Source organism: Chanos chanos, chromosome 6, assembly GCF_902362185.1.
Source record: "Chanos chanos chromosome 6, fChaCha1.1, whole genome shotgun sequence".
In the NCBI taxonomy this organism is placed as follows: domain Eukaryota; kingdom Metazoa; phylum Chordata; class Actinopteri; order Gonorynchiformes; family Chanidae; genus Chanos; species Chanos chanos.
Window position 1 is genome coordinate 46,152,058 of NC_044500.1, and position 18,618 is coordinate 46,170,675.

Consider the following 18,618-nt stretch of genomic DNA (forward strand, 5'->3'; position numbering starts at 1 on the left):
AAGGGATGCCTGTGTTGGTGTATGTAAGAGACTCACCCTGGGGTAAGGGATGCCTGTGTTGGTGTATGTAAGAGACTCACCCTGGGGTAAGGGATCCCTGTGTTGGTGTATGTAAGAGACTCACCCTGGGGTAAGGGATGCCTGTGTTGGTGTATGTAAGAGACTCACCCTGGGGTAAGGGATGCCTGTGTTGGTGTATGTTAGAGACTCACCCTGGGGTAAGGGATGCCTGTGTTGGTGTATGTAAGAGACTCACCCTGGGGTAAGGGATGCCTGTGTTGGTGTATGTAAGAGACTCACCCTGGGGTAAGGGATGCCTGTGTTGGTGTATGTAAGAGACTCACCCTGGGGTAAGGGATGCCTGTGTTGGTGTATGTAAGAGACTCACCCTGGGGTAAGGGATGCCTGTGTTGGTGTATGTAAGAGACTCACCCTGGGGTAAGGGATGCCTGTGTTGGTGTATGTAAGAGACTCACCCTGGGGTAAGGGATGCCTGTGTTGGTGTATGTTAGAGACTCACCCTGGGGTAAGGGATGCCTGTGTTGGTGTATGTAAGAGACTCACCCTGGGGTAAGGGATGCCTGTGTTGGTGTATGTTAGAGACTCACCCTGGGGTAAGGGATGCCTGTGTTGGCGTATGTTAGAGACTCACCCTGGGGTAAGGGATGCCTGTGTTGGTGTATGTAAGAGACTCACCCTGGGGTAAGGGATGCCTGTGTTGGTGTATGTAAGAGACTCACCCTGGGGTAAGGGATGCCTGTGTTGGTGTATGTAAGAGACTCACCCTGGGGTAAGGGATGCCTGTGTTGGTGTATGTAAGAGACTCTCCCTGGGGTAAGGGATGCCTGTGTTGGTGTATGTAAGAGACTCACCCTGGGGTAAGGGATGCCTGTGTTGGTGTATGTAAGAGACTCTCCCTGGGGTAAGGGATGCCTGTGTGGGTGTAAGTAAGAGACTCACCCTGGGGTAAGGGATGCCTGTGTTGGTGTATGTAAGAGACTCACCCTGGGGTAAGGGATGCCTGTGTGGGTGTAAGTAAGAGACTCACCCTGGGGTAAGGGATGCCTGTGTTGGTGTTCTCAAAGGCGGGGAGCAGGCGGACAGCCAAGTCATGGGCCAAGTGCAGCAGCTCGTTATCATAGCCATCAAAACTCACATCGCCAAACGGATGTCTCTGGTCCGTCAGAAGAATGTGAGCAGAGATAAGGCTACCTAGGATTCTACAGACAGAGAGAGAGAGGGAAAGAGAGGGAAAGAGAGAGAGAGAGAGAGAGAGAGAGACAGAGAGAGAGGGAAAGAGAGAGAGAGAGAGAGAGAGGGAAAGAGAGGCAGAGAGAGGGAGAGAAGAGATATGTACTTCAAAGGAAAGAGTTAACATACTGACACAGACCTGGAAAATGTGCACTTAAGCAGTTGTGTCCACACACACAGTAGTGTTGTGCTTAATAACATAATGAGAAGCTCTAAGCCAAACACAAACCAAGCAGAACTTCATTCATATGGGCAGTGTGTGTACCAGTATGTTCCCCAATAAAAGATACTATATTAGTACACACCAATCTTGCCTAAAAGAGGAACGACAGACTGGAGGTAAGAGACCAAGTGTTTGCAGAACAGACCCCTCAGGACAAGAGATAAGAGGAGAAATTTCAGTGAATAAGGATGAAAAGCTGGTACCTGATATTTGCCTCAAAGACTTGCACGGTAGAATCTTTATCAAAGGAGACAGTGTCAATCACAAGTTTAACAGCTCGGTGAAACTCTGACACATTCCCTAGCACCTAGAGAGAGAGAGAGAGAGAGAGGGAGGGAGAGAGAGAGAGAGAGAGGGAGGGAGGGAGGGAGGGAGAGAGGGAGAGAGAGAGAGAGAGAGAGAGAGAGAGAGGGAGGGAGGGAGGGAGGGAGGGAGGGAGAGAGAGAGGGAGGGAGGGAGAGAGAGAGAGGGAGAGAGAGAGAGGGAGGGAGAGAGAGAGGGAGGGAGGGGCAGAAACAGAGAGACAGAGAGAGAGAGAGAGGGAAGGAGGGAGAGAGAGAAGAAACGCACTACAGTATTTCTTAGCAATGAATCATATAAACAAAGTAATACATGAATACATAATCAGAAACGGTTGGGGGGGGGGGGGGGGGGGGGGCAGAGAAATGCAGCGTGGTATTTTTAAGCGATGACTCATATGAACAAAGTAATACAAATATATGAGTATGCAACCAAAAACAGTCAACGACTTGTCCCACCCACCCACTAATACTACATGTTTTAACCTTAACGGGATTCTGGTATATGATGGTGGTAACAACAGTGCAGTCATGTTTCTAGAAAGATGTGCTTTTGTCCGTAATATTTAGGTGGCAGCAGACTGTCTTCTGGCAAGAGAATTTGGAATTCAGTTCATGGAGACTTGACAATGTTTTCTCAGAAGGAAAATTCCTGTGTATGAGAAATGTGTCCAAATCACAGTTAAAATGTTCTGGTTATGAACCAGTCTGACCAAGCGGGAGGGGGAGGGGGGGGGGGGGGGTCCACAGTATCTATGCACCAGGCAGGTTTTTGCCAGCCGGTGCCACCCAGCACTGGGTGGACTGGTCCAGAAGTCTTGCACAGCCTCCACACTACAAAGCCAATTCTGCAAAGAACTACAAAACTTTATGGATGGAATTGATTTAAATAAGAAGTGCTATATCAGGCCCTGTAGTATCCTGCTGCTTTTAGACCACATTTCTTAGCACACAGGCTGCCTTATCTTCAGCCTTTTCAGCCAGAGACCACAGTTCTTGATCAGCAGGACAACCAACAGGGTTTCAGGCCTCCATGGTTGGAGTTTGGGCATCCCTAACCTACACCTAATTTAAACTTTGTGTTTAGTAGTACATGATTCCAGCTGCAGTGACCTGGGAAATGGGACTAAATGCAAAACAAATTTGAACTGAAATTCTAGCTTCCAATGTAAGGAAACATTTTCTTTTTCTGATTTCATCACTTCTGTTATTCTCTGAGCATAGTGTGGTTGAAACTTACCAAGAGAGTATCAAGCGTGTCGATAAGAGTCAGAGAATAGTTGCCCAACACATCATTTATGTTGATGTTAGACCTAAAACGGAACCATTTCATCCAAGATTGAGTTACAGCATTTGAATATAGCAGTTGCAGTTTCGTTAAAACTTTGTCACTTGAACCCAAGTACCAACGTTTGACTGTCATGCAAGACAAAATCAGTTTCTTAAGTAATACATCGTGGGGCTCAAAAACAAAACAAAACTGTTTTTTAATATTTAACGCAGTTTCCGTGGTTTGTTCTTCTCTCTGGCTAGTTAATGGTTACGAGAGCATTTTCTTTTTCTCGGTCTTCCTATAAATGTTCTCGGCTGTAAGAAACCCTGTTTGGTGGCATTCTTTGAGGTCCAACAGCAAAAGGCATAGTGGCTGCCGAGGATCATTCACTTGTTCTCTCTTACAGTTGGACAAACCTATTCTTACAAAGAATTCTGATGATTTGAGCAGGGAAACCTGTCTGTTTACGGCAATAATGTGCTTACGACAATTAGGTAAAACAACAGCAACAACAAAAAAACATCCCGTAGCTGTCAAACTTTGAAAACTTCGTGCTAGACCTTTATACTTGCACTTGTGGCCTCTAACGACACCTGTGCCTCATTACATGACGTAAAATTGCTTGAAAAGGCAAGAAACTTAAAGAGGAAAGGTAAACACACGTTTTACAAATAGTTATCTTGGGCAGTTACTATAGCTAACGCAATGCTGTATTTTACAGATTGTAAATGATTATACAGTCTCGTACACTAGCTAACTGGCTAACCAGGTGATTGCAGCGAACCTCCAAAGTAGCTAGGTTAACTTACGGGTTAAGCACATCAGGTCCTCTCCCTTCGCAATCAATTGGATTGAGCTCGTCCTCTGGAAAGGCGTATTTCATGTAGTTGTCATATCCGAAATAAAACATTTCTTTAGCCATATCCCTCATCTTGGACTTCAGTGAATCTGGGAAGGAACTGTACTTCCTATCGTACTCGTCCCTGCCATTCTCAAAGAAGCTCAGATAGGATCTCTTTGGCGTGTTTTCGCTGATTTTGGCACAAGTCCTGTGTGGGTCTTCGGAGGCATAGGCTTGCTGTGACCACGCATTGTTCCTGGAAGACCCTCTCTCACTCTCCCTCACAAGTTCGATTTTGTGCAAGTTGAAATTGAATTTTATTGGGAAGTTGAAGCCCCAGCTAGGTCCCAATCCAAAAGCCAGCCATAGGACACAGCTGAAAACCAACCGTAATACGAGAAGACCAAGTACTATTGACCTCCATTGCATCTTTGCCTACGGTCGGCTTTAAAAGTCATAATTCAAGGCGACGGCGTTTTGGTAAATCGAAGTATATTTGTTGTTAGTTTCCTTCCAGGTTTCACACAGCCCTTGCCCCACACTGATCCTGTCAACAAACCATCCCCTCCTAAGGATCTACGATTGGCTCGTAGTTACAAAGGACTTGCCAATTGGCTGCCTTTGGTGTCAATCTAAACAGGACGTGTAGACATTGGTGTCGTGGCAGCCTCGTTAAAAGTGAACGGTAATATATTTGAACCAATCAGAAAGCCACAAGTATAATGAAGATTGCGAAACAGAATAGGTCGAGTGATATATATCAAAAAGTAAAATTGAATATAATTACTGTACATACATAAAATGTGCTCTGAATGTTGTAGTTTTATAATATTATGTATTACAATACCACAATAACTGGTTGGTGTTCAAATATGAAAGACTACTATCATTTCCTGTAGTTCTGACCTATGGGTGAGTCTTTGGAGAAGTCCTGATTATATTGAAAAAATTCTCTCTCTCTCTCTCTCTCTCTCTCTCTCTCACACACACACACACACACACAAGAAATTTTGACAACCACTGCAGTTCAGTCAGTTAAACATTAAGAATAAGTGTAGTTAAATAAATAAACAAACAGGAAAAACCTGTGTTCTTACATGTTGACAATCTGTTTATTGATTCATCATATTTACAAAAGTGCACTAATAGTGGGGCTTTCAACTGTTATGAGCCTCTTTTTCAATGACAGCTCAAAGCAAAGACTCCACAGCTCCGGACTCAGATTGATAATGACCATGGTACGATAGTTTACCTTAAAAAGCATGCCATTGTATTACTCAAAGTTCTTAACGAGTGGTGTCTTTTGTCACTTAAACATCCAGGCAGGTGAACCTGGCCAGCTGCACAGCTTCAGAGGGAGACTCAGAACAAGGCACTTTTTCAATTCTGCCGCTCTCTCCCCAAGCTTTCAAACAGCATCCAATTCATCATCCAGTTAAAGGAAAACTACTACAAATTTACCCTCCTCACACACCTTTTTTTGTTTGTTTGTTTGTTTGTTTGTTTGTTTTTAAATATATTTATAGATATAGATTTCTATATACGTTCGCCTTTTCCTTTTATTTTCTTTGTTCTTTTTTTTTTTTTTTTTTAATATAAAAATCTCCCAAGTTCATTCACCTTTGTTTAAATACTAGCTGAAGCTACTCACTTACTTAATTACTCCTCTCTAGTCAACAGTACACGTTAGCTTCTCAGGATAAACAATCTCCGTTTTTGGCGGAAAAAAAGAAAGGAAAAAAAAAAGCAAAAAAAAAAAAAAAAAGCAACAATTGTACAGTTACACTTTCACAAGCACAACAGAATCTTTCATTAACAGGTGGTGGAGGAGGCGGAAGAGATAGAACTGATCTAACGTTCACTCTCTGTTTCCCCTGTTCTTCACATGGGACACTCTGGAGGGTGTTCCACAGGGAGGTACGGAGCTTAGCGATCCCACAGACAATCTTCTGCCATTTCCCCAAGGCGTTCAGCAGCTCCCTGCCCCTGGACTGGGAGGGCAAGGTTCTTGCTCTCTGTTGACAACTGACTGTCAGGTATCAAGCAGCCTGTTGTTAACAGAGGTCTAAAAGCAATTAGGATTAAATGGACCCAGGCCGATTTTGAACTGTGCGAGTCTAGAGGGGAGGGTGGGGTGGGGGGAAGGGTTGCTTGTGAAGAACTTTGGAGGCGCGGTTGATGATGAAGACGACAGGAACGTAGGATAGACAACTGTACAGTTTCACAGAGTGAGCAAGAGGATGAGTGTTTTTTTTGTGTGTGCGTGTGTGTGCGTGTGTGTGTGTGTGTGTATGAGAGAGAGGAACATGGCAGCAGAAGATGGGGCAGGACTGGGACACACTTCTCCATCCCTCTCAGCTTCTTCGAGACTTTGAGTGTTGGATCAGCCATTGCAGAGTAATGTCTAGAAAACACATGAGAATTGTCATTGAGGGGGTTATTAACACCACACACTGTCTAAGCATAGCACTGGGCTAAGGTACCAAATAATCAGTAACTAATCAAATGATCGAGAGTATAATTAGTCATGTCTTGTCATAGGATGGATGAGAAATCCAGTCAAATGGAGCAGAATTTAAATATTAGCTCATAGCTACCATATCAGGCTATGTTGACAGCATGCAAAATTGAGCTCTACAGATAAGGCCATGCTACTGTAAGGCTGTGTTCACACGTAACGTCTTTTTTGACGCTGTCAGCATCTGCTTTACATAATAATCCTACGGAGTAGACCGTGTTTTTAAATATGTCCTGGGTGTTTTTTTAAGACTGTCACCGGCATTTTTTTTTTCCAGCTGCAAACAGTTTAGCTTCTCAGAAAAAAATGCGCTACGTCAAGCGCTTTTTTGACAGCTGACCAATCACAAGCGCGACATCACAGCAAGCATTTTTGACTACACCAATCACACTACACACGAGTTTTCCGGGAAGGGGGCGTGGCTTCTAGCCCATACTCGAAGGTGACTGGCTTTCGCTAGGTGAAATTTTCGCTCAAACTGAACATTTTTTTAATTCAAGCGAACGCTCATTTCGCGTTGCTCACAGTTTCGCAGCGGTTAACTCTGCCCGTTCGTCTCCTGCCATCGACTATCCGCGCATTCGCGTCGCTCGTACATTTCGCGTAACTGCTCTGCCTGCTTTAGAGTCGCTCAGTTCTAAAACAGGTAGAGAATACTAGCAACGTTCTTAAAAAAAAAAAAACAGACAAGAAACAAAAAAAAGTTAGAGCGGCAAAGGTAAAAATTAGGAAAACACACCAATCGAACCTTGTGTGAAACAGTAACTCACCTATGTTGTCTTTCTCTTTGCAGGAAATGGAGTAGCAACAGATCTCCCTGTCTTGTATTGCTGCCAGGTTCCTGAGAATGGAAAAGACAGAGAGAGAGAGAGAGAGATATGGAGTCATATATTACTCTCTTCATCAGAAGCATTAATATCAAAATGTCTTCTTGTGTCATGAATTACCTCCCAAACAGATTTTACAAAATGTACATACAACAGAGAAAAAAACACCCTTGGAATTACACTTAATGGAAATATAAACCTAAAAGGGGTTTCATATCAAACCCTGTCATATCAAGACCATTTAAAATGATGCCACTAAGATCAATGGTTACCAATGACAGTTAAGACCGTTAACTGTTCATCACACCTGAAACCAAATCTAGACCATGTCAAACCTCAGAAAGTTCAGCGAAAACCAATTCTTTCCTACAGTAACTCAAAACCGCCAGCAGGGAGCAGTGACTCCTCTGTAAACAGCAAAAACACCCTGAGTCACCGCTGTACCCTAGCGATGATTATGATCTCATTCCAAAGGCTAGGTTTCTGTTGCTGCTGTGTAACCAGTGACTCAGAATAAGAGGGCCAATGGGGGTCGTGCCACACTACAAACAATTGGATTTTGACTGCACACTTTCTTCACGTGAGAGACGCGGCGGGGGGGGGTGAGATGAGGTGGGCTTGTCTAGACAAACTGGGTGGGAGTAGGCCGCAACTTACAATTCACCCGAGCATCCGGCACAGGAAATAAACTGAAACTAGAGCAGGGCTTTATTAAAAGCTCTTACTGACGCTGTGTGTGTTTTTTTCATTCCCACACCATAAAAACAAACAAACAAACAAGCAAACAAGCAAAAAAAGAAAAAAACATCTGCACAGTTCAGATTATTATCAAATTACTGTGAGAAACCTTATTAGTAAAATAGTAGCAAAATACAAGTATATTTTACACTTTAATACATCTCTGAGGGTGAGGGTGATAATGAGGGTGGCTGGGGGCTTGTGTCTGTAAAAATCTTTTAGTATTCTGGGATTTCATCTCCTACACCAATGGTTAATTACTGGGACCAAATATGTTGTTGTTTATTTGTTTATCTAAACAAAAGGCCCTACCACTGTAACTATCCAGAATCTCGTGCTCACTGAGGTGCTATTTCAAGAGTACAAGCGTTGAAGAAAATATTAAGAAAACTACAAGATTTCGCTCTCATTTTTTTTCTTCCCAACACTGTGTAAATTCCTTGGGGCATCCTTCTTTCGTCTTGGTTGTGGGGATTTCTTTAGTGGTGCTTTAAAGGGCAACAGGATTTTTAAAATCGAAAGTCTCTATGACAACCCTGCAGCTGACCCAGTGGGCACTGGCGGAGGTGCGTCAGGCAAGACGCTGAGCAGGAAGAACATCACCTGTACAACACACTGATCTACACACACACACACACACACACACATATATATATATACATATAACATCACCTGTACAACACACTGATCTACACACACACACACACACACACACATATATATATACATATAACATCACCTGTACAACACACTGATCTACACACACACACACATATATATATATATAACATCACCTGTACAACACACTGATCTACATACACACACACACACATATATATATATATATATATATATATATATATATATATATATATAACATCACCTGTACAACACACTGATCTACACACACACACACACACACACACACATATATATATATATATATATATATATATATATAGTTTCCCTCCTTCTTTTTGGTCAAGTCCAGTGCCAATACATGCCGTTAACACACTGACTGACATCACATCAAAGGAAAATCATTAAATCACTACCCAAACTGCCTGGTTACCAAAAGCCTGCCCCCCTTTCTGGGTCAGCGTTTGAAAAAGACTACTGACGCTCAGTAGTTCAGAACAGAAGCCCTCAGCATTTTTGGACTTTCTGTTGGGCATTTTTGGACTTTTTGAGCATTTTGATTTTTGTCTTTTTTGTCAGACCACTGCACCGTTTTTTTGGCACTTTACGAGCAGGCTGCTACTGTCTGTGTCCTGCCTAGAGGATCCCGCTACTAGAGTGGAGTTCTGTTTTCATGAGAGAATATAAAACTTATCTAAAACTTTCATATGTCAGCTTGCATCATTAGGATGAAATTTATTGTTTAGATTAATTGCTTAAGCAAGTAATCCTCAAAATAATCAACTGATTAATCGGTTACAAAATAATCATTAGTAGCGGCACTCGCGTGTGTGTGTGTGTGTGTGTGTGTGTGTGTGCGTGTGTGTACAGTTGGTACAGTTTATTTTGATAGTGACGTAGTTTTGCTCTGACAGAAGACAGGTGCTTTGGTGTGTTGACTGTGTGATTGTGTCACGTTAACGACAGACAAAACCCTGTGTAAAACAGAGCTGGGATACAGGAGTGTGGTATTCTGACAACAGTTCACTCACATTTTCTCAATGAGCTGCTTCTCATCCAGAGCATTGGGCAGGTCTCTCTTATTACCCAGGACCAACACCTGAAAGAGCAAAAACAAACAAACAAACAAAAACGTCAAAGTTCTTCATGGAAAAAAAGAGAGAGTCCCAACGGACAGTTTTTCTCTGCGAAAGGTGACACGCCAAACACAAAGCACGTAGTCAAAGAATGATTGGCAGCCCCGGTCACAGATAATCTGTCACTTATGTTTCCTCTACAGGCTTCAGGTAAAGCTCCGTAGAATCTGTGCATTCGGCAGAATCAGCTAAAAAAAGAAAAAAATGCAGAAAAGGAGGTACACTCTGTTTAACCAAAGCGCTTGAGCCATGAACAATTCCCCCCCCCAAAACTAACCAGAAATTACACACGCACACAGCCACAAAAACAACCTCCGCCCACACATACTTACAGGAATTCCTTGTAACTGTGGTTTATCTAAAAGATTGTGCAGCTCATTTCTGGAAGCTTCTACCTTGTCACGGTCTGCAGCATCAACCATGTATCTAAAAAGAAGAGTTGGGGGAGACTGTTGGTGCCACAGAAGGAGATCTGTGAGTTCAGGTAAGGAATAACTAAATAAAATAAAATAATGATAATAATAATAAACTCAGCTATCATGCTGAAAATCACCCTTCTCATTTTCAACCTTTAGAGAACGCATGAACTGAAAACACGTAGTGATTTTAATTCTGAGTTTAAATGATCTCCTTTTGTTTCATTTGCACTCATCTGTTTGCCCAGAGATTCACACACACATACACACACACACCCACACACACACACACACACACACAGGGCTGAGGGAGTTACTCACACTATAGCATTGACTCCACGACAGTATCTCTCCCACATGCTCCTAAAGCGCGGCTGCCCCCCTATATCCCAGATCTGTCAATAAAAAACAGTCAATTGCACATGATAAGCATGATCTGAACTTTGTGTAACACGTCCAAAAACACGGTTTGCTGATTATGCATGTGTCCCTGTGCTTAGGCTGATGTCTGCAACCACTGGAAAAGACATCATCAGAATCAAAAAAAAAAAAAAGGGGGGGGGGGGGGTGGCAGGGGGGGTGGAGAGATGTGAGCAGAGAAAACATAGGTGGGTGCATTCGTTTAACAAAACCTTAAAAGGTGAAACCGCAGATCAATCGACTGAAAATGTACATTAGGGCAGAAAGCAAACGGACTCAGCAGATAATGACGACAGTTTTAAAACCACATTTACACTGCCCAAATATACATGGTTCATCACCCTGTCTCCATGCAGTGCCTACAGAGGAAAAAAAAAACTGAGATTGATTTTTTTTTTTTTTTTTTCTTTTACCAAGAGAACTAATAAAAACAATATTAGTCATCTCAGTTCTGATTTTGCAGGACCTCTTTTCATTTAAGTCCATCTAACCCAGTATCCTGAGACTGGCAGATACAGCGCAATCCCACACAGAGGGAGAGAAAGAACGGAAAGAGAGAGAGAGAGAGAGAGGTGTACCTTGATGGTCACGTTGCCTTTGGTGACTTTCCTCATGTTGAAGCCAACCGTGGGTATCATGTCTTCACTGAACTGGCCGGACTGAGAGAGATGGGGGGGAGAGAGAGAAAAGGAAGGTGTGGTGAGGGCAGAGAGCTGCCTTTGCCATCAGAGGGTTACACGTTCAACTACCCCCCTCACAGTATGACACAGTATGACATAGGCAGGGACTGATTGGGTTTAAGATTCCCAACAGAGTGTGGGCGTTTGTGCGAGGCCCTGAAGACCCGTCCACCGCGGGCGTACAGGACACTGTACACCAGGATCTTTCACACTAACCCTCCTCCGCCTCAGAGCAAAAACACAAACCACGTCAGTGTGGTGAAAAGGGCTCAAACCACACTGGCTGTGCCGTGCAGCGTCTGCTCACGGCTCGGCACCCCCCCCACGGGGTTTTCCAGGCTTACGCCTATAGCCCGATACGGTCTTCTCTAACCGACCAATCACTGGTCTACGGCAGGCCACGCCCTTTGGCAGAGGATTGTCGGGGCCCCTCGTATTGGTCTGTCAGACGCTGACAAAATGCCACCTCTAGGCTGGCTCTTCAGATGCTCGACATGGCACGAGTAACCACGGTGACGGTACGCTCCAAAACATTCTCAGACTCTCGCCGATGAGACATTTTAAAGGTCACACGGAGCAAAATGATAAAAGCATAAAGAAAAAAAAACCTGAAAACCCCCCAGAATTATAAACAGAAAAACGATCATGCTGTGCAAATCACTCGGCGTATAATAAAAAAAAAAATGATTTCACAATGAAGCTACGGGCAAAGTTGCAGACAGGAACATCAGTCACTTGTTGAATCACGACCAGGTTGGAGCGAAGCTGGGTGTGAGGCCACACATGTGAGGTCTTGCAGAACAGGAAAGACACCTGCCGCGCTGAGCAATTTACAGAAATTGCCGTTTCAAAACAGATGGGTTTTCTTTACCGCGGCTGAGTGTAAGCAAGTTCCAGTAGCAAATTTTAGGCGGCTTTGGGGTGGTGAGTGTGTCTGTGAACAGAGGTGCGAAGCTTTTGGATGTCATTAACCACAGAAAACAAGCAGCGGTTCGCGTTAAAAATTATGTTGTGTTAAAAAAAAAAAAATGTTGTGTTTTCACAAAGGAAGGTTTCACCTCAAACCATGCATTTTCCCCTCCCTGTAGCTGAGCAGGTCTAAGCTATGAGACAGAAAGGAAGGAGAGGCTGTCATAATGGAAACAAAGCATGGGTGCTTCTCTCCTGTGACTGTGCCCCTGTGGCTGGCACAGGTCCCACTCAGCAGGGCACATGATCAGTCCAGTCACCTGAGCAGGAAACTCACTCAGTGGGAAGTGGCTGTGAACATCTTGTGACTGCATTCAGGAACTCCTGCATCCTTCAAGCATACACACACACACACACACACACACACAAGCGCGCGCACACGCACGCGCACACACACACAAGCACGCGCGCAAACACATACACACACACACGCACCCTTCACAAGATTTACATCTGTGCTATACGACATAGCCTTTCACTTCCAAACCACTGACACAAATCTTTATCACGAACACTAAACAGCACTTTAACAGCTGTTTTAAAAATAAGAAAAGCGTAAAACATTCACTTCCTCATGCTTAAGGATTTGCATTGTACTTCTTAACATAACAACCTCAGAAAGGCAAGCATATCAATATTGTCCACGGCTTTAGAAATCCAGGAGGCTGGATGAGGTAGCAAGGACAGAAGTCAGCTGACGACCTTAAAAAAAAGAGATGTTACTAGTCCAGCAAGATTCCAGTTCATCTCAAAAAGCTGACTTGTCACCTGACTGGTGAGTCAATCTTTTTCCAGAAGCAGCAACCATCAGAAGAGCTAAAAATGCTACTTCATGATGGTGTTCTCTGCATTTCGATTATTTTCTAAAGCAAAAAAAAAAAAAATCGGTTGAGCTGCAACATCTTCTTTAGACAAGTTGACAAGTTCTGATGTTCAAACAAACAGTGGCATAATATGGTTTTCTTTCTCTCTCTCTCTTTCACACACACAGACACACAGACACACACACACACACACACACATTTCAAAACCTTACATTTAAAAAAAAAACCATGAAAACATTTTACACGAGACAGCGTCTTTACATTTAACCAAAAAAAAAACAAAAACAAAAAAACCAAATGTCATTTTAGTCTCACCGATACATACCCTATTCTAAACTATTCACAACGTGAGGTCTGGACTGATGTCAGGAGGGAGCTTTGGCCGTGAGCTCATTGCTATGAGGATGAGATTACAAGCCTGATTTCCCTGCGGCCGGAGGTTGTTCGTCATAAGGGCTGCTGGCCGGCACTCTGTCAGAGGAGGTGCATCGTTCGGCCTGGTTTAGCCCTTCTGAGTCCCGCGCTGTCTCCCAGAGAGAGAAGCAGAGGGAGGGTGGAAGGTAAACTTGTGACCACAGCCTGCGCACAAGTGTCCACGCCACACGCACGACCGTCTCCGTCAGGCGGGCGGAAACAAGACATAAAACCACTCCTGACTTGCTGTTTACATAAATACGTCAAATAAATCATTTCAATAAATAAATCTCTCACTCGCTCTCACGCTCATTACCTAAGCCGCTTATCCTAATCAGGGTCGCTGGGGGTGCTGGAGCCTATCCCAGCATTCATTGGGCAAAAGGCGGCGAAACACCCTGCACAGGTCACCAGTCCATCGATAAATAAATCAACAATTTAAAACATGCCAAAGAGACCGATAACCACAGATGTCTCAAATGGTACTTATTAGTCCCATCCCTTTTACAGTGTAGAAAATATGCCCTCTTAGCTGTCATCTGCTCAGTCTCCTGTGTGTTCAGTACTTCCCCACACTGACGTGGATGAGGTTAACACTTTTTATTTCACACGTGAATTCAAATGTGTGATAAAAATGAAAAATAAATCACTGCATTTTCCATACACTGAGTTATGTAGCATCATGAGGCAATGGAGCACGCTTGGAAGAGAGCACTAGCTTTCCAACTCAAATAACATCTCCACAGAATGCCAACCATCACTGTCATAGCGCCCCCCCCCCCCCCCCCCCCCCCCCCCCCGTGAGAGCTAAGGGGGAGACTGACCCCCCAGGAAACATGACCAAACGCGCCGACTGTTGGCTCCAACTATTCTGTCAGAGAGTGATTAATTGATGTTTTCGTGTTCACATTGTTATGGCGCTTTTCATGAGAACACCCATCTACTTTTAAACTTAATTTAAGAAAAAAGAAATTTATACTGCGTATGACTCTAATACAGTCTAGTTTACAAACATCTGCTATTGGGTGGCGCGACGGTTCTTGCGATTTCGTGTTTCTTGCTTTACAGTTTTGCCCCGACTGGACTGGATATGCACAAGCAGAGAGAGTCTCAGACACCAGACTGTGTCTTGCGGTGTAGAAGTGTTATATAGTGTGACTGTCAGAGTGGGAGCCAGACACAAACATCTAACACATCTCCTTCACACCTCCGCCACTCTCCTCGCTGTTGGCACATCAGCCAGAGTGCCAGCTGCCATCAGCAGAAAGGCCAACGGCATAGACCGTCTCGTTTCCAAAACAGAGCCCCTCCATCTGCAGGCAATAGTCTCCTCAGTGGATTACTCCATATTCACTTTACTCACCACTCCTGTAACGCTCCCTCACTGTTTCTCACTGCAGTGAGCATGCAGTGGATCTACTACAGACACAATAATCAGGCTGCAGAACATCATTATAAGCTCTCCGCTCTGGGAGAGGACAAAGCCCAGCCCTGGCCACACCTTCCCCTAGCCGTTGTGATACACCCTGCCAGCTCACTCTTAATGTCAGTATGATGACATCAGTAATCAACTTCTCTTTCTGTTTTATCAACAGAAAAAAATGAATGGAAAAAAAAAAAAAAAAAAATCACATGGAGGTCTGGACCTCCTAAAGATGCCATATATGCAGTGGTCATTTCTGCATGTAATTTTTACAACAAGTCCATTACATCCATATATAGGCTAACTGCAACAATGTAAGAGAAAATTCTTATAAGAGACCTCTGCTTTGTTATGCTAGATGTTCAACATACACGCTAGTACCATTTAAGTGAATGTACTGTACAGATGAAGCAGAAATCTCATTTATTCGAGGTGGTCAATTAGTCTACTTTTCTAATGTTTTGACAGGATCGAAAAACAGTTGGTACTGAAGTCACAGCAGACAAACGAGAAAGACGTGTTGATTAGTCATGTGAGTCGTAAGGCTGTTTCAGAGTTCATATCAAGCCATTTACTCCTAAGCTAGCCAAATAAAAATAACTCAGTTTGCTAACCCTGTGTGAGCTTAACCACTGAATTTGCTTCAAATATCGATACGGATGTTTCTGAAAAATTTGTTTAATGCTGCTACATACTTCTGTCCCAATCGACGTAAATATAGAGTCACATGAGGTTAATTATTACTTGCCACTGAAACTTAATGAGTAGTGTAACCAGCTGACGGTGAATGACTGTAACCTAGCTAGCTGTCAAAATTGCTAACTAGCTAACTATCCACACAACTCAGTTGTTTAAAGGTACCCCGAGCTAGGCAGCAAACTGGATGTGCTGTTTGTCAAGTCCACATCCAGCAAGAACCCAGGTGGCAATAAAATCACCACTGTATCAGGACTTGCCAAGTAATAGTGATGCAATCCAGCAACTTGTTAGCTATGCTAACTTAGCTATCTCATTTGTCATGACAGTCATCGGGCCTTGAAGCTCAAGTTAATTTAATAAGGATGATTATAACTGCTTACATACATTCACTCAGTTGTCCCAATACATTTAAACGTTGTACGGCAAAATCAGGCCTGGAATATGAACACAACAAAATCACACAAAGCCGTTAAGGTGGGGTTGGTTGGAGCCGAGGGTTAGCTTTGGCGAGTAGCTATGGCAGCATCTGGCTAGGTAGCTTAGCATTGCTTGCTATGTTAACTTACCTAAGTTGAGCTAAAATAGCTAACCAAATTGAATTACTAGAAACCTGATTACACCAACAAAATGGCACTGCAACAGGCTATTGCCTGCCAAATTTAGATGAGAAAATGCTGTTTATACTAAGTGCAAAGAAGACATATCTCATCTCCCTTGATATTTATTCTCAAATGTACAGACTAGAATACTGTCTGGCAGCTAGCTAGCAAGATAGCCAAGCCAGATGCTAATGATGACAACTCACAGCTATCACATTGACGAACGTTGTTTTGCCAGAATATTGCAGTCCAACTAGAGTCAACTCCATCTCCTCCTTCCAAAAGAGAGACCTGAACCAGTCTAGGAGCCGGTTAATGAGAGCCAACATTTTGATGAGTGATGCACAGCAAGACTCCGATGGCTTTCTCTCTCTTCAGTCTTTCCCAGTACAAAGTTGGGTTATGTCAGTGCAATGTGTGCAGTATGTTTGGGAGGATCTGGCTTCAGTCATATGACTTTGTACGGGTACTGTTTGCCTCAGTAAGTCTGAGCGTTCTTGAACCTCGACCTGTAACCAGCCCAGTTTGAACTTTAAGTGACTAGGAGGAATTTGTCCCTCTACGCTGATCTGACATCAGTTTTTAAAATTATTCTATGATGGATCGAGAATGACTGGTGTTTTGAGGGTGCTCAGAGATCAATGTAAGAGCGAACTCTGTGTCACATTATTGGGCGGCTATTTTTATGTTAAAAACGAAAATTCTTACAATAAACAACAAATGGATATGGTATTATATCTGAAAAGGCTTAAACTATATTTCTGTATTGACACATTTTAGTTAAAAATATAAATGAACTTTAAACTTTATATAAATATTTACAAATATGCAATTGCTGAAAAAATTCAAAAGTATATAATTTTTTACTCGTTAGAATCCGACCATAACATGAATCCGGTTCAATATAGCTTTTTATTTTTTTAAATATATGCATACTCTACAATATGATCTTGCAATACAGACATTTAATGTCTAATGCTTTGTGTGAGTGTGTGTGTATCTGTCTCTCTGTGTCTCTGTGTGTGTCATGGAGTATGCTTTTAGTCATATACTTTGTTCACTGCACTGCCTCACACACACACACACACACACACACACACAAACAATAAGATGACTTCATGAGTTTATTTACATGCCTGTTATTCATTAACATTACAAAAAAATGAACAATGAATAATAAAAATTCATTATTTTCTTTTTGTTTAAAGAATAATGTCCTACACAGACACACACTACAACATGTTATACAAATTTGTTTATAAAACAAGCATTTTTAAGTTTTGTTTTGTATTTACGCCCCCCCCCCCCTCGTTTTCTCAAACAGAACAGAACAGCACCAAACAAAAATCCTTCTACCTAAACACACATCTCGATATAACAAATTTAATATAAAAATAAGAAAGATATAGAAAACTATATTTCATTTTCTTTGGGTTTTCTTAATGTTTTGTGAATTAGCATACATATATACATTATGTGCACAGCATAACAGTGTATCTAGACAAGTTAAACTCACATGAAAATAGTTTAGTGCTATTTTTGTGTACAGAAAGTGTATAAGGAATGAAAAATAATCGACTACGCTATGCTTTTTTTTTTTTTAAAGGGTTATTATTTCACAACTATAAAAAACATTGTTCAAGACTGATGTTGTACAGTGTACTGCATTTTTACTTCAGTTTAAGAGTTTAAACCTACTGAGGCAGATTAGTTAAGTTTCACAGGTCTGAGGGAACGCTGCTGTGTTAATGAGGTACAAAAGGTCTTATTTAATATTACACTGAAATCTGGTGCTATCCAATGTTGGTCCTGTTTTATGCCAGAGACCCCACCAGAGACACCCCCCCCATTTTTTTTTGCGTAGGCTGAGACGTCTACCGTGGCTCAGCCAGGCTCAAACCCCTGACCCTCGCATCGCAAGGTGAGCGCCTAACCAACCAGGACACAGCGGCTATGAGATGCTATCAAATAATTTACACAAGTGAATGTAGACAAGTGACAGTGATACGACAGACGATGACAACGATACAACATAAAAACCCAAAAAGCAAAAAAAAAATGCATTTTTACACAATTTATATGCTATACTGTGCACCCTCATGTCTGTTACACTCCCACTGTCTGACAAATCAGATAGGAGACTGGAACCTAATTGTATGCTTTGCCATTTGTTTTGGCTTAGCTACTAATTTACATAGAGCAAGACATTCAGTGAATTCCAGCAAATGGAATGTTATTCAAATGTACATTAACTTACAGCTATTTATGACATATTTACAACATATCAAATGTTTTCAGTATCCAAGGTGGCGGGTCATAGGTTCAAATACTTGGAACACTACCTGAGAGGAACATCATCATATATAACCCAGTTTGTCAGTGCTTAGATGAACCATGGTTGCACACTGTCACGTCACTAACGCACCTGA

At 42.6% G+C, this 18,618-nt stretch overlaps 2 protein-coding genes across 2 annotated transcripts in view; both read right to left on the reverse strand.

Annotated features, from left to right (window-relative positions):
- Positions 1–4,405, reverse strand: part of edem1 (ER degradation enhancer, mannosidase alpha-like 1) — a 14,354-nt gene extending 9,949 nt beyond the window's left edge. Inside the window, exons 1-4 of the mRNA XM_030777081.1 lie at positions 3,856–4,405; positions 3,014–3,086; positions 1,678–1,781; positions 1,049–1,220 (exon numbers count right to left, since the gene is read on the reverse strand). Of these exons, the coding sequence (XP_030632941.1) occupies positions 1,049–1,220; positions 1,678–1,781; positions 3,014–3,086; positions 3,856–4,316 (810 nt within the window). The 5' untranslated portion in view covers positions 4,317–4,405. The remainder of the gene's footprint in view (positions 1–1,048; positions 1,221–1,677; positions 1,782–3,013; positions 3,087–3,855) is intronic.
- A 572-nt stretch (positions 4,406–4,977) lies between these two features.
- arl8ba (ADP-ribosylation factor-like 8Ba) lies at positions 4,978–16,607 on the reverse strand. The gene is made up of 7 exons (XM_030777759.1): positions 16,396–16,607; positions 11,160–11,240; positions 10,483–10,556; positions 10,078–10,171; positions 9,641–9,708; positions 7,176–7,246; positions 4,978–6,291 (listed from the first exon to the last, which is right to left on the reverse strand). The coding sequence occupies exons 1-7, from the start codon at positions 16,516–16,518 to the stop codon at positions 6,242–6,244; spliced, it is 561 nt and encodes a 186-aa protein (XP_030633619.1). The 5' UTR covers positions 16,519–16,607; the 3' UTR covers positions 4,978–6,241.
- Positions 16,608–18,618: the final 2,011 nt, after the last annotated feature.

Coding starts and splice junctions, on each gene's coding strand:
- arl8ba (XM_030777759.1), bottom strand. CDS start 16,518: ATGTTGGCTCTCATTAACCGGCTCCTAGACTGGTTCAGGTCTCTCTTT. Junction 10,557..11,159: donor AAGGCAACGTGACCATCAAG/GTACACCTCTCT, acceptor TTTTATTGACAG/ATCTGGGATATAGGGGGGCA. Junction 6,292..7,175: donor CAAAGAGAAAGACAACATAG/GTGAGTTACTGT, acceptor TGTGTTTTCTAG/ACATTACTCTGCAATGGCTG.